The sequence below is a fragment of the Lissotriton helveticus genome, chromosome 5_1 (genome assembly GCF_964261635.1).
Source record: "Lissotriton helveticus chromosome 5_1, aLisHel1.1, whole genome shotgun sequence".
Taxonomy (NCBI): Eukaryota; Metazoa; Chordata; class Amphibia; order Caudata; family Salamandridae; genus Lissotriton; species Lissotriton helveticus.
The window spans coordinates 30,824,560-30,837,902 of NC_136065.1; the positions used below are offsets into that span (position 1 = coordinate 30,824,560).

Consider the following 13,343-nt stretch of genomic DNA (forward strand, 5'->3'; position numbering starts at 1 on the left):
TTTTTGGCCACTATAGGTGTGGCAGGGTATACTCAGACATGAGTCCCTTGTTCACTGCTCCATCAGGATTCAAGCAAGCCGGGCCGACGAGGCTGAAATGCCAGAAACCGGTCCCCGGTAGCTTGTCTCCTTTCTGGTGAAGAATTGGCTTGGTAGTTTGGTCTGCCCTGTTCCCATGATGCACTGGGCCAGGGACAGACTAATTTGCATATAGCCAGGTTCTGAGCTGGGATGGGGCAGTGAGATAAATAACGGTGATGGATCAAGCCCTGATCTTTGGACTGGGTAAGAGTGGCCTGCTTAATTCAGACACTCTGTTCATCACCACCCCCTTTTCTGAATCGTTTTTGGCCACTATAGGTGTGGCAGGGTATACTCAGACATGAGTCCCTTGCTCACTGCTCCATCAGGATTCAAGCAAGCCGGGCCGACGAGGCTGAAATTCCAGAACCCGGTCCCCGGTAGCTTGTCTCCTTTCTGGTGAAGAATTGGCTTGGTAGTTTGGTCTGCCCTGTTCCCATGATGCACTGGGCCAGGGACAGACTAATTTGCATATAGCCAGGTTCTGAGCTGGGATGGGGCAGTGAGCTAAATAACGGTGATGGATCAAGCCCTGATCTTTGGACTGGGTAAGAGTGGTCTGCTTAATTCAGACACTCTGTTCATCACCACCCATGTTCTGAATCGTTTTTGGCCACTATAGGTGTGGCAGGGTATACTCAGACATGAGTCCCTTGCTCACTGCTCCATCAGGATTCAAGCAAGCCGGGCCGATGAGGCTGAAATGCCAGAAACCGGTCCCCGGTAGCTTGTCTCCTTTCTGGTGAAGAATTGGCTTGGTAGTTTGGTCTGCCCTGTTCCCATGATGAACTGGGCCAGGGGCAGACTAATTTGCATATAGCCAGGTTCTGAGCTGGGATGGGGCAGTGAGCTAAATAACGGTGATGGATCAAGCCCTGATCTTTGGACTGGGTAAGAGTGGTCTGCTTAATTCAGACACTCTGTTCATCACCACCCCCTTTTCTGAATCGTTTTTGGCCACTATGGGTGTGGCAGGGTATACTCAGACATGAGTCCCTTGCTCACTGCTCCATCAGGATTCAAGCAAGCCGGGCCGACGAGATTGAAATGCCAGAAACCGGTCCCCGGTAGCTTGTCTCCTTTCTGGTGAAGAATTGGCTTGGTAGTTTGGTCTGCCCTGTTCCCATGATGCACTGGGCCAGGGGCAGACTAATTTGCATATAGCCAGGTTCTGAGCTGGGATGGGGCAGTGAGCTAAATAACGGTGATGGATCAAGCCCTGATCTTTGGACTGGGTAAGAGTGGTCTGCTTAGTTCAGACACTCTGTTCATCACCACCCCTTTTCTGAATCGTTTTTGGCCACTATAGGTGTGGCAGGGTATACTCAGACATGAGTCCCTTGCTCACTGCTCCATCAGGATTCAAGCAAGCCGGGCCGACGAGGTTGAACTGCCAGAAACCGGTCCCCGGTAGCTTGTCTCCTTTCTGGTGAAGAATTGGCTTGGTAGTTTGGTCTGCCCTGTTCCCATGATGCACTGGGCCAGGGACAGACTAATTTGCATATAGCCAGGTTCTGAGCTGGGATGGGGCAGTGAGCTAAATAACGGTGATGGATCAAGCCCTGATCTTTGGACTGGGTAAGAGTGGTCCGCTTAATTCAGACACTCTGTTCATCACCACCCCCTTTTCTGAATCGTTTTTGGCCACTATAGGTGTGGCAGGGTATACTCAGACATGAGTCCCTTGCTCACTGCTCCATCAGGATTCAAGCAAGCCGGGCCGACGAGGCTGAAATGCCAGAAACCGGTCCCCGGTAGCTTGTCTCCTTTCTGGTGAAGAATTGGCTTGGTAGTTTGGTCTGCCCTGTTCCCATGATGCACTGGGCCAGGGACAGACTAATTTGCATATAGCCAGGTTCTGAGCTGGGATGGGGCAGTGAGCTAAATAACGGTGATGGATCAAGGCCTGATCTTTGGACTGGGTAAGAGTGGTCTGCTTAATTCAGACACTCTGTTCATCACCACCCCCTTTTCTGAATCGTTTTTGGCCACTATAGGTGTGGCAGGGTATACTCAGACATGAGTCCCTTGCTCACTGCTCCATCAGGATTCAAGCAAGCCGGGCCGACGAGGCTGAAATGCCAGAAACCGGTCCCCGGTAGTTTGTCTCCTTTCTGGTGAAGAATTGGCTTGGTAGTTTGGTCTGCCCTGTTCCTATGATGCACTGGGCCAGGGACAGACTAATTTGCATATAGCCAGGTTCTGAGCTGGGATGGGGCAGTGAGCTAAATAACGGTGATGGATCAAACCCTGATCTTTGGACTGGGTAAGAGTGGTCTGCTTAATTCAGACACTCTGTTCATCACCACCCCCTTTTCTGAATCGTTTTTGGCCACTATCGGTGTGGCAGGGTATACTCAGACATGAGTCCCTTGCTCACTGCTCCATCAGGATTCAAGCAAGCCGGGCCGACGAGGCTGAAATGCCAGAAACCGGTCCCCGGTAGCTTGTCTCCTTTCTGGTGAAGAATTGGCTTGGTAGTTTGGTCTGCCCTGTTCCCATGATGCACTGGGCCAGGGACAGACTAATTTGCATATAGCCAGGTTCTGAGCTGGGATGGGGCAGTGAGCTAAATAACGGTGATGGATCAAGCCCTGATCTTTGGACTGGGTAAGAGTGGTCTGCTTAATTCAGACACTCTGTTCATCACCACCCCCTTTTCTGAATCGTTTTTGGCCACTATAGGTGTGGCAGGGTATACTCAGACATGAGTCCCTTGCTCACTGCTCCATCAGGATTCAAGCAAGCCGGGCCGACGAGGCTGAAATGCCAGAAACCGGTCCCCGGTAGCTTGTCTCCTTTCTGGTGAAGAATTGGCTTGGTAGTTTGGTCTGCCCTGTTCCCATGATGCACTGGGCCAGGGACAGACTAATTTGCATATAGCCAGGTTCTGAGCTGGGATGGGGCAGTGAGCTAAATAACGGTGATGGATCAAGCCCTGATCTTTGGACTGGGTAAGAGTGGTCTGCTTAATTCCGACACTCTGTTCATCACAACCCCCTTTTCTGAATCGTTTTTGGCCACTATAGGTGTGGCAGGGTATACTCAGACATGAGTCCCTTGCTCACTGCTCCATCAGGATTCAAGCAAGCCGGGCCGACGAGGCTGAAATGCCAGAAACTGGTCCCCGGTAGCTTGTCTCCTTTCTGGTGAAGAATTGGCTTGGTAGTTTGGTCTGCCCTGTTCCCATGATGCACTGGGCCAGGGACAGACTAATTTGCATATAGCCAGGTTCTGAGCTGGGATGGGGCAGTGAGCTAAATAACGGTGATGGATCAAGCCCTGATCTTTGGACTGGGTAAGAGTGCTCCATCAGGATTCAAGCAAGCTGGGCCGACGAGGCTGAAATGCCAGAAACCGGTCCCCGGTAGCTTGTCTCCTTTCTGGTGAAGAATTGGCTTGGTAGTTTGGTCTGCCCTGTTCCCATGATGCACTGGGCCAGGGACAGACTAATTTGCATATAGCCAGGTTCTGAGCTGGGATGGGGCAGTGAGCTAAATAACGGTGATGGATCAAGCTCTGATCTTTGGACTGGGTAAGAGTGGTCTGCTTAATTCAGACACTCTGTTCATCACCACCCCCTTTTCTGAATCGTTTTTGGCCACTATAGGTGTGGCAGGGTATACTCAGACATGAGTCCCTTGTTCACTGCTCCATCAGGATTCAAGCAAGCCGGGCCGACGAGGCTGAAATGCCAGAAACCGGTCCCCGGTAGCTTGTCTCCTTTCTGGTGAAGAATTGGCTTGGTAGTTTGGTCTGCCCTGTTCCCATGATGCACTGGGCCAGGGACAGACTAATTTGCATATAGCCAGGTTCTGAGCTGGGATGGGGCAGTGAGATAAATAACGGTGATGGATCAAGCCCTGATCTTTGGACTGGGTAAGAGTGGTCTGCTTAATTCAGACACTCTGTTCATCACCACCCCCTTTTCTGAATCGTTTTTGGCCACTATAGGTGTGGCAGGGTATACTCAGACATGAGTCCCTTGCTCACTGCTCCATCAGGATTCAAGCAAGCCGGGCCGACGAGGCTGAAATTCCAGAAACCGGTCCCCGGTAGCTTGTCTCCTTTCTGGTGAAGAATTGGCTTGGTAGTTTGGTCTGCCCTGTTCCCATGATGCACTGGGCCAGGGACAGACTAATTTGCATATAGCCAGGTTCTGAGCTGGGATGGGGCAGTGAGCTAAATAACGGTGATGGATCAAGCCCTGATCTTTGGACTGGGTAAGAGTGGTCTGCTTAATTCAGACACTCTGTTCATCACCACCCATGTTCTGAATCGTTTTTGGCCACTATAGGTGTGGCAGGGTATACTCAGACATGAGTCCCTTGCTCACTGCTCCATCAGGATTCAAGCAAGCCGGGCCGATGAGGCTGAAATGCCAGAAACCGGTCCCCGGTAGCTTGTCTCCTTTCTGGTGAAGAATTGGCTTGGTAGTTTGGTCTGCCCTGTTCCCATGATGCACTGGGCCAGGGGCAGACTAATTTGCATATAGCCAGGTTCTGAGCTGGGATGGGGCAGTGAGCTAAATAACGGTGATGGATCAAGCCCTGATCTTTGGACTGGGTAAGAGTGGTCTGCTTAATTCAGACACTCTGTTCATCACCACCCCCTTTTCTGAATCGTTTTTGGCCACTATAGGTGTGGCAGGGTATACTCAGACATGAGTCCCTTGCTCACTGCTCCATCAGGATTCAAGCAAGCCGGGCCGACGAGATTGAAATGCCAGAAACCGGTCCCCGGTAGCTTGTCTCCTTTCTGGTGAAGAATTGGCTTGGTAGTTTGGTCTGCCCTGTTCCCATGATGCACTGGGCCAGGGGCAGACTAATTTGCATATAGCCAGGTTCTGAGCTGGGATGGGGCAGTGAGCTAAATAACGGTGATGGATCAAGCCCTGATCTTTGGACTGGGTAAGAGTGGTCTGCTTAATTCAGACACTCTGTTCATCACCACCCCCTTTTCTGAATCGTTTTTGGCCACTATAGGTGTGGCAGGGTATACTCAGACATGAGTCCCTTGCTCACTGCTCCATCAGGATTCAAGCAAGCCGGGCCGACGAGGTTGAAATGCCAGAAACCGGTCCCCGGTAGCTTGTCTCCTTTCTGGTGAAGAATTGGCTTGGTAGTTTGGTCTGCCCTGTTCCCATGATGCACTGGGCCAGGGACAGACTAATTTGCATATAGCCAGGTTCTGAGCTGGGATGGGGCAGTGAGCTAAATAACGGTGATGGATCAAGCCCTGATCTTTGGACTGGGTAAGAGTGGTCTGCTTAATTCAGACACTCTGTTCATCACCACCCCCTTTTCTGAATCGTTTTTGGCCACTATAGGTGTGGCAGGGTATACTCAGACATGAGTCCCTTGCTCACTGCTCCATCAGGATTCAAGCAAGCCGGGCCGACGAGGCTGAAATGCCAGAAACCGGTCCCCGGTAGCTTGTCTCCTTTCTGGTGAAGAATTGGCTTGGTAGTTTGGTCTGCCCTGTTCCCATGATGCACTGGGCCAGGGACAGACTAATTTGCATATAGCCAGGTTCTGAGCTGGGATGGGGCAGTGAGCTAAATAACGGTGATGGATCAAGGCCTGATCTTTGGACTGGGTAAGAGTGGTCTGCTTAATTCAGACACTCTGTTCATCACCACCCCCTTTTCTGAATCGTTTTTGGCCACTATAGGTGTGGCAGGGTATACTCAGACATGAGTCCCTTGCTCACTGCTCCATCAGGATTCAAGCAAGCCGGGCCGACGAGGCTGAAATGCCAGAAACCGGTCCCCGGTAGTTTGTCTCCTTTCTGGTGAAGAATTGGCTTGGTAGTTTGGTCTGCCCTGTTCCTATGATGCACTGGGCCAGGGACAGACTAATTTGCATATAGCCAGGTTCTGAGCTGGGATGGGGCAGTGAGCTAAATAACGGTGATGGATCAAGCCCTGATCTTTGGACTGGGTAAGAGTGGTCTGCTTAATTCAGACACTCTGTTCATCACCACCCCCTTTTCTGAATCGTTTTTGGCCACTATAGGTGTGGCAGGGTATACTCAGACATGAGTCCCTTGCTCACTGCTCCATCAGGATTCAAGCAAGCCGGGCCGACGAGGCTGAAATGCCAGAAACCGGTCCCCGGTAGCTTGTCTCCTTTCTGGTGAAGAATTGGCTTGGTAGTTTGGTCTGCCCTGTTCCCATGATGCACTGGGCCAGGGACAGACTAATTTGCATATAGCCAGGTTCTGAGCTGGGATGGGGCAGTGAGCTAAATAACGGTGATGGATCAAGCCCTGATCTTTGGACTGGGTAAGAGTGGTCTGCTTAATTCAGACACTCTGTTCATCACCACCCCCTTTTCTGAATCGTTTTTGGCCACTATAGGTGTGGCAGGGTATACTCAGACATGAGTCCCTTGCTCACTGCTCCATCAGGATTCAAGCAAGCCGGGCCGACGAGGCTGAAATGCCAGAAACCGGTCCCCGGTAGCTTGTCTCCTTTCTGGTGAAGAATTGGCTTGGTAGTTTGGTCTGCCCTGTTCCCATGATGCACTGGGCCAGGGACAGACTAATTTGCATATAGCCAGGTTCTGAGCTGGGATGGGGCAGTGAGCTAAATAACGGTGATGGATCAAGCCCTGATCTTTGGACTGGGTAAGAGTGGTCTGCTTAATTCAGACACTCTGTTCATCACCACCCCCTTTTCTGAATCGTTTTTGGCCACTATAGGTGTGGCAGGGTATACTCAGACATGAGTCCCTTGCTCACTGCTCCATCAGGATTCAAGCAAGCCGGGACGACGAGGCTGAAATGCCAGAAACCGGTCCCCGGTAGCTTGTCTCCTTTCTGGTGAAGAATTGGCTTGTTAGTTTGGTCTGCCCTGTTCCCATGATGCACTGGGCCAGGGACAGACTAATTTGCATATAGCCAGATTCTGAGCTGGGATGGGGCAGTGAGCTAAATAACGGTGATGGATCAAGCCCTGATCTTTGGACTGGGTAAGAGTGGTCTGCTTAATTCAGACACTCTGTTCATCACCACCCCCTTTTCTGAATCGTTTTTGGCCACTATAGGTGTGGCAGGGTATACTCAGACATGAGTCCCTTGCTCACTGCTCCATCAGGATTCAAGCAAGCCGGGCCGACGAGGCTGAAATGCCAGAAACCGGTCCCCGGTAGCTTGTCTCCTTTCTGGTGAAGAATTGGCTTGGTAGTTTGGTCTGCCCTGTTCCCATGATGCACTGGGCCAGGGACAGACTAATTTGCATATAGCCAGGTTCTGAGCTGGGATGGGGCAGTGAGCTAAATAACGGTGATGGATCAAGCCCTGATCTTTGGACTGGGTAAGAGTGGTCTGCTTAATTCAGACACTCTGTTCATCACCACCCCCTTTTCTGAATCGTTTTTGGCCACTATAGGTGTGGCAGGGTATACTCAGACATGAGTCCCTTGCTCACTGCTCCATCAGGATTCAAGCAAGCCGGGCCGACGAGGCTGAAATGCCAGAAACCGGTCCCCGGTAGTTTGTCTCCTTTCTGGTGAAGAATTGGCTTGGTAGTTTGGTCTGCCCTGTTCCCATGATGCACTGGGCCAGGGACAGACTAATTTGCATATAGCCAGGTTCTGAGCTGGGATGGGGCAGTGAGCTAAATAACGGTGATGGATCAAGCCCTGATCTTTGAACTGGGTAAGAGTGGTCTGCTTAATTCAGACACTCTGTTCATCACCACCCCCTTTTCTGAATCGTTGGCCACTATAGGTGTGGCAGGGTATACTCAGACATGAGTCCCTTGCTCACTGCTCCATCAGGATTCAAGCAAGCCGGGCTGACGAGGCTGAAATGCCAGAAACCGGTCCCCGGTAGCTTGTCTCCTTTCTGGTGAAGAATTGGCTTGGTAGTTTGGTCTGCTCTGTTCCCATGATGCACTGGGCCAGGGACAGACTAATTTGCATATAGCCAGGTTCTGAGCTGGGATGGGGCAGTGAGCTAAATAACGGTGATGGATCAAGCCCTGATCTTTGGACTGGGTAAGAGTGGTCTGCTTAATTCAGACACTCTGTTCATCACCACCCCCTTTTCTGAATCGCAATTTGTTTTTAGGCACTAGAAAACATTTAAACACTAAACATTTATCTCTCTGTTTCCCCACATTGGATTTTGTTTGTTTCGGTGCCATTTTAACCTCACACATTTTTCCTATTTTGATAAATTGGTTTTGGATTTTTATTATGTGTTGGATCTTACTCATTTAATGTATTAGTCTTTTTAAATGATTTAAACACCTGTCTCCTAAGTTGAGCCTGCATGCTCGTACCAACTACCAAGAGGGGAGCAAGAGAATAATTTATTGAGACCTTGACAATGATAATGTAGGGCACAATATTTTTGCATCATAATATTTGTTTTCAATTGTAATGTATTCTGATATTTTGTCCAAACACCCCATATTCTGAACTGCACACTGGTGATAATAAGCTGAGGCCTGGAAGGCCCAGGAAATCTAAATAATAATGTCTCAGACATGGCTCAGTAGTAGTAGACCATCCATCACTTACGTCGTTAAGGGTGCTGTCCATTCTCCAGTAGTAATTCTGCTGGTATTATTATGCACTTCATTCATTCTTACCTTGCATACTGAAGTAGGCTAACTGTTTTTGGAATCCTGAAGAACATATACACTCTAACACAAAGACAATCACAGTTCATAAGCACAACAATGATCTCTTTGCACTGTTACTTACTCAAACATGTCTAAGGAGTACCTGAATATCACAAGAGGTACTTTAGGGCACACTAAAGGTGGCAGACTTGATGCCTTCAGCAAGAGTTCAACACCTGCTTCCCGTAAACACACTGTAGGGAAAACAGCTCTCCTCTAATGTAGCATTAGTGGATATAGAGCCAACCAATAACTATCACAACTGGCTCTTATCAGACTTACTGAGTAGCAGGTGGGAACAAGGTTCTGGGCACTAACTAGCATGATTGACTATATCCAAAGTCATGGTGCTATTAGTCGGAGTTCCAAACTACCCCTGTCCCAACCGCGTCTTCACCATCGGACAGAAATCAGACCCTCCCTCAATGGAATCATCATCTCGACGTTCAGCTTCGCTGCCTACCCGGAAACCTGGAGGCCAGTCCGACCTCAAGAACTACTGCCCCATATCGATCCTCCCCTTCCCAGCCAAGGTACTGGAGAAAGCAGTCAACCGCCAGTTTACAGTCTACCTGGAATCCAACCACTTGCTTGACCCCTCCCAATCCGGCTACCCGCTCAAAACACAGCACAGAAACCGCCCTTATAGCTGCCATGGACTAAGTCAGAGCCATCCTTGAATGCGGTGAGTCTGCAGCCCTGATCCTCCTTGACCTGTCACCTGCCTTTGACACCGTCTCCCACCACCTCCTCATCCAAAGACTTTACCACATTGGCATCTACGGCAACACCTTCAAGATGCTATCCTCTTTTCTCACCGGACAAACTTAGAGAATTTGTCTCCCGCCGTACACCTCTGATCCCAAGAGCATCATCTGCGGCTTACCCCAGGGCTCCTGACTCAGCCCCACACTGTTCAACATCTATATGACTCTGCTGGCACCCATCGTTCACAGCCACGTTTTCAACATCATCTCCTGCGCTTTATCACCCAGCTTATATTCTCCCTCAATAAAGACACGGACACCACCATGGCGAACTTCCAGAATGCCATGACCGACACCGCCAACTGGATGAGAGCCAACTGCCTCCAACGCAACACTGACAAAACCAAAGTTCTACTCTTCGGAACACCCCTCACTATGGGATGGTGGCCTGCAGCACCCTCTCCCACCATCCACACCCGCAACCTCAGAATCATCCTCGACAGCAAATTCTCCATGAGACGACAGGTCAACTTGGTTGCTTCCACCTGCTTCAGCACCCTCAGACTGATCTGCAAAGTCTTCAGATGGATCCCAACCGACACCAGAAGAACCTTCACTTAAGACCTCATCACCAGTCAACTTGATTATCGGCACGCCCTCTATGCAGGTACCACCAAACTCCTACTCAAGCTCCTCCAAACAATCCAGAATGCAGCAGCAAGAATGATCCTGGACCTGTCCAGCTGATCCCACATCACCCCCACCTCGGTAGCCTGCACTGGCTCCCTATCAAGAGGAGATGCCACTTCAAGCTGCTCACATACGCCTTCAAAGCCCTACACAACATGGGACCAGAATACCTGGACAACTGCCTCATCTTTCACCAACCCACCAGACACCTGCGGTCAGCCTCGCTGGCCCTCCCACTGTCCCCCGCATCCATTGTACCCGAGCCGGGGGATAATCCTTCTCCCACCTCGCAGCCAAAACCTGGAACTACCTCCCCTTCCACCTCCAAACCTCTACCTCCCTCACCAAATTCAGGAGTGCACTCAATACCTGGCTGTTGAAGTAGCTCCGCCTCACGCAGCGCCTGGATACCCATCGGGGTGATTAGCACACTTTACAAGTACTGATTGATTGATTGATTGATAGATTTTCCTGTCATCCTCCTTCCACCCACCTTTCTCCTATTCCTCTAAATTGTCAGATGTCTGCTGTGGGCCTACACAACAGTTAAAGACTACATTCCGAGAAATGTGATTGGCCGTTCTGCTTTTGACACTTGAATGGGTGCACTGATTTAAATTGTAATTGTTCATGCATCCCTTTTCAAAGTTGAAAGTGTTATATCCTGTTTATTTAAGTATATGTATCCCAGTTTACCTCCCTCCCTGCTGCTCAGCCAGTGTGAGTGTTGAGCGTGATATGTCGGTGTGCCTGTGATGCTTGGAATGCTTGGGTGCCTGTGATGCTTGGAATGCTTGGGTGGCTGTGCGAATGTGTTAGGTCTATTCACCTAGATGTGAGGCCGGAGTTATTTTACTAACCAATGAGCGGCCTCATCTATAATCTGTACAAATGCACTATTAGGTAAGATGACATTTATTTACAAAAGTATGAGAAGTATAAACCATCTTTCCTCCTACAGATGGTTCCCGTGGGTTCATGTGCACCCCGAGGGGGCTCTCCTTGCAGCTGGACATCGGCCAGTACTGGAGCTCGACGTCCGGGGGGTTCGTGGGTCAGCTGGAGAGGAACAGCAGCACCTGGCTGCAGGTGTGCGTCGTGAACGGGGGGAAGGTGGACATCACCGACTACCAGGGCGCGTATCTATGTCTGCGCCCAGGATCCGGGGATCAAGCCATCAGGGCAGTCAAAAACAAGACGTCTCCCGACTGTGACTTTGAGCTCGAGTATAAAGGTCATAAGGTGTCTCTGAGGGCTTCCAATGGGCTGTATTTGGCCAGAGTTGCCCGCTCAAAGTCAATACAATACTTAGAGGCAGCAACAAAATCAATTGATGTTTTTTCCTCCTTCTGCCTGGTGGGGGCCGATGCCTAAGGCTCTCTCTGTTGCTGACAAAAGAATATGACATGTGCTGGTTATATGAGGTTGTATTCGGCAGCCTTCAGGCGCATTCATTGTAACCACTGCAAAAGGCAACAGAGAACGGGAGATGAAAAATGTTAATTGCGCTTTAAATTGCGTTGTAGCGTAGAATCCATCACTGACACTGCCAACTAAATATATGTAACTGCAAAAATCAAATCAGATTTTGAAAACAAAAGAAAATAAAGTGTCCATGCTTGACTCTAGATTTACTGTTTGTATGATACATATTTTCATGTTTGATTTTTCTTGCATTCCCGTACCTTGCATATTTCAGTCCAGTATAGCATACAGTATGCACTTGTTTCCTTATTTGAAGTGAATGTGACACTTTTATGTACCTACATAGTACATATATCTTCAGGGTACTTAGATGAGGAGTTAGTTATAGTATATTGTGGTACATAAAAGATGATTCGTAGTCCAGGTGTAGTAGTAGATCCCTCTTTATTAGCAGGTAGATAGGTGGCAAGTTATAAGGTAAGAAGATATAAAGGAGAAAACTCCACCAGGAGCGAGCTACCAGCTGCTCAGCCTGAGATGGCTAACTGGCAATCTAGTCGCAGAAAGGCACTCAACATTCTATGATGTCACAGGACATACTGATGGAGAAGTACTGAGGGAAAAGACAGAGACTTCATTTACCACACATCCTCCTTCGTTAAGGAACAACAACAGGAAAGATGTGAAGTCCGAATATAGGCACTCAGAGTAAGCTATAGACACAAGAGCAAAGGATGGAATCAAAAGTGTGAAACCAGAAACAAAAGAAATAAGAGAGACATGTAGGAAGATATATAAAATGCACAAATGGTGAGAAACACAAGAATGCAAATTACAATCTAACATGCCCATCCACCCTCCTTAGAAAAACAAGGTAAAAACCCTGTGTAAAGAAGTAACACTTCTTTTAAATAGTTAAAAGTATGATTTATTCTTATAAAAGGATCCCATCCATTAGGTTACAAATCCCAATACAGCCAGTCAGCTCCAACTCCAAACTCTTTCTAATCATAACATTCTAATCAGGCTGCTGGCACTGATGTAAGAACATTTTAATCTAAAAGGTGTAGCATCAAGATGCCACACATCTCCCTTCCTACAATAAAGTAATATATAAAACTATTTAACAAAGTCTTTCAGATGTGCTGGTTCACGAGTGATCCTTGACGACTTGCGAAGACACAGAGATGGTCCATCATGACGAGATGAATCTAAAGATGAATCAGGATTTAAATCAGAAGGGTTACCACCGGAGATCAAATCCTTTCTGATGACCACCACTCTGTTGAGATTCCAAATACGATGATCAGCCGTCTTATTTGCATTTTGGAAAACCTTGATGACTTGAATAGGTTTCATGAACATAGCAGACAACATCTTATTCTTATTAGATGGATTTTTTATGAGAACCCAATCTCCCACTTTAACACAAGTTTTCTTAACACTCTTCCTCACATCAAAAAGTCTTTTCCTATTTTGTATTCTTTGAGCTTCACGTAATTTCCAGTCAACATGATCATTGGTAGAATTCAACCTGGGTTGTAAATCATTAACCCATGCTGGTGTTACCAATGTGTTGGCTCTTCTAGATCTAAAAAGCTCAAAGGGAGACTTATTGGTTGTGGCATGTGGAGACAATCTATACACTTTAACCTTTTTAAAGATATCACACCTCCAGTCGGTACCTGAAGATTTAGCCATCCTAATAGTCCCTTTAAGTACTCAGTTGAACCTCTCAACTATGCCATTGGTTTCTGGGTGGTATAAAGATGACTTCTTGTGTCTTATGCCATGTTTGGAAAGAA

The 13,343-nt window shown here is 48.5% G+C and overlaps 1 protein-coding gene across 1 annotated transcript in view; it reads left to right on the plus strand.

Moving 5' to 3' along the window:
• Positions 1-11,587, plus strand: part of LOC144752911 (uncharacterized) — a 78,613-nt gene extending 67,026 nt beyond the window's left edge. Inside the window, exon 3 of the mRNA XM_078640738.1 lies at positions 11,075-11,587. Within this exon, the coding sequence (XP_078496864.1) occupies positions 11,075-11,487 (413 nt within the window). The 3' untranslated portion in view covers positions 11,488-11,587. The remainder of the gene's footprint in view (positions 1-11,074) is intronic.
• Positions 11,588-13,343: the final 1,756 nt, after the last annotated feature.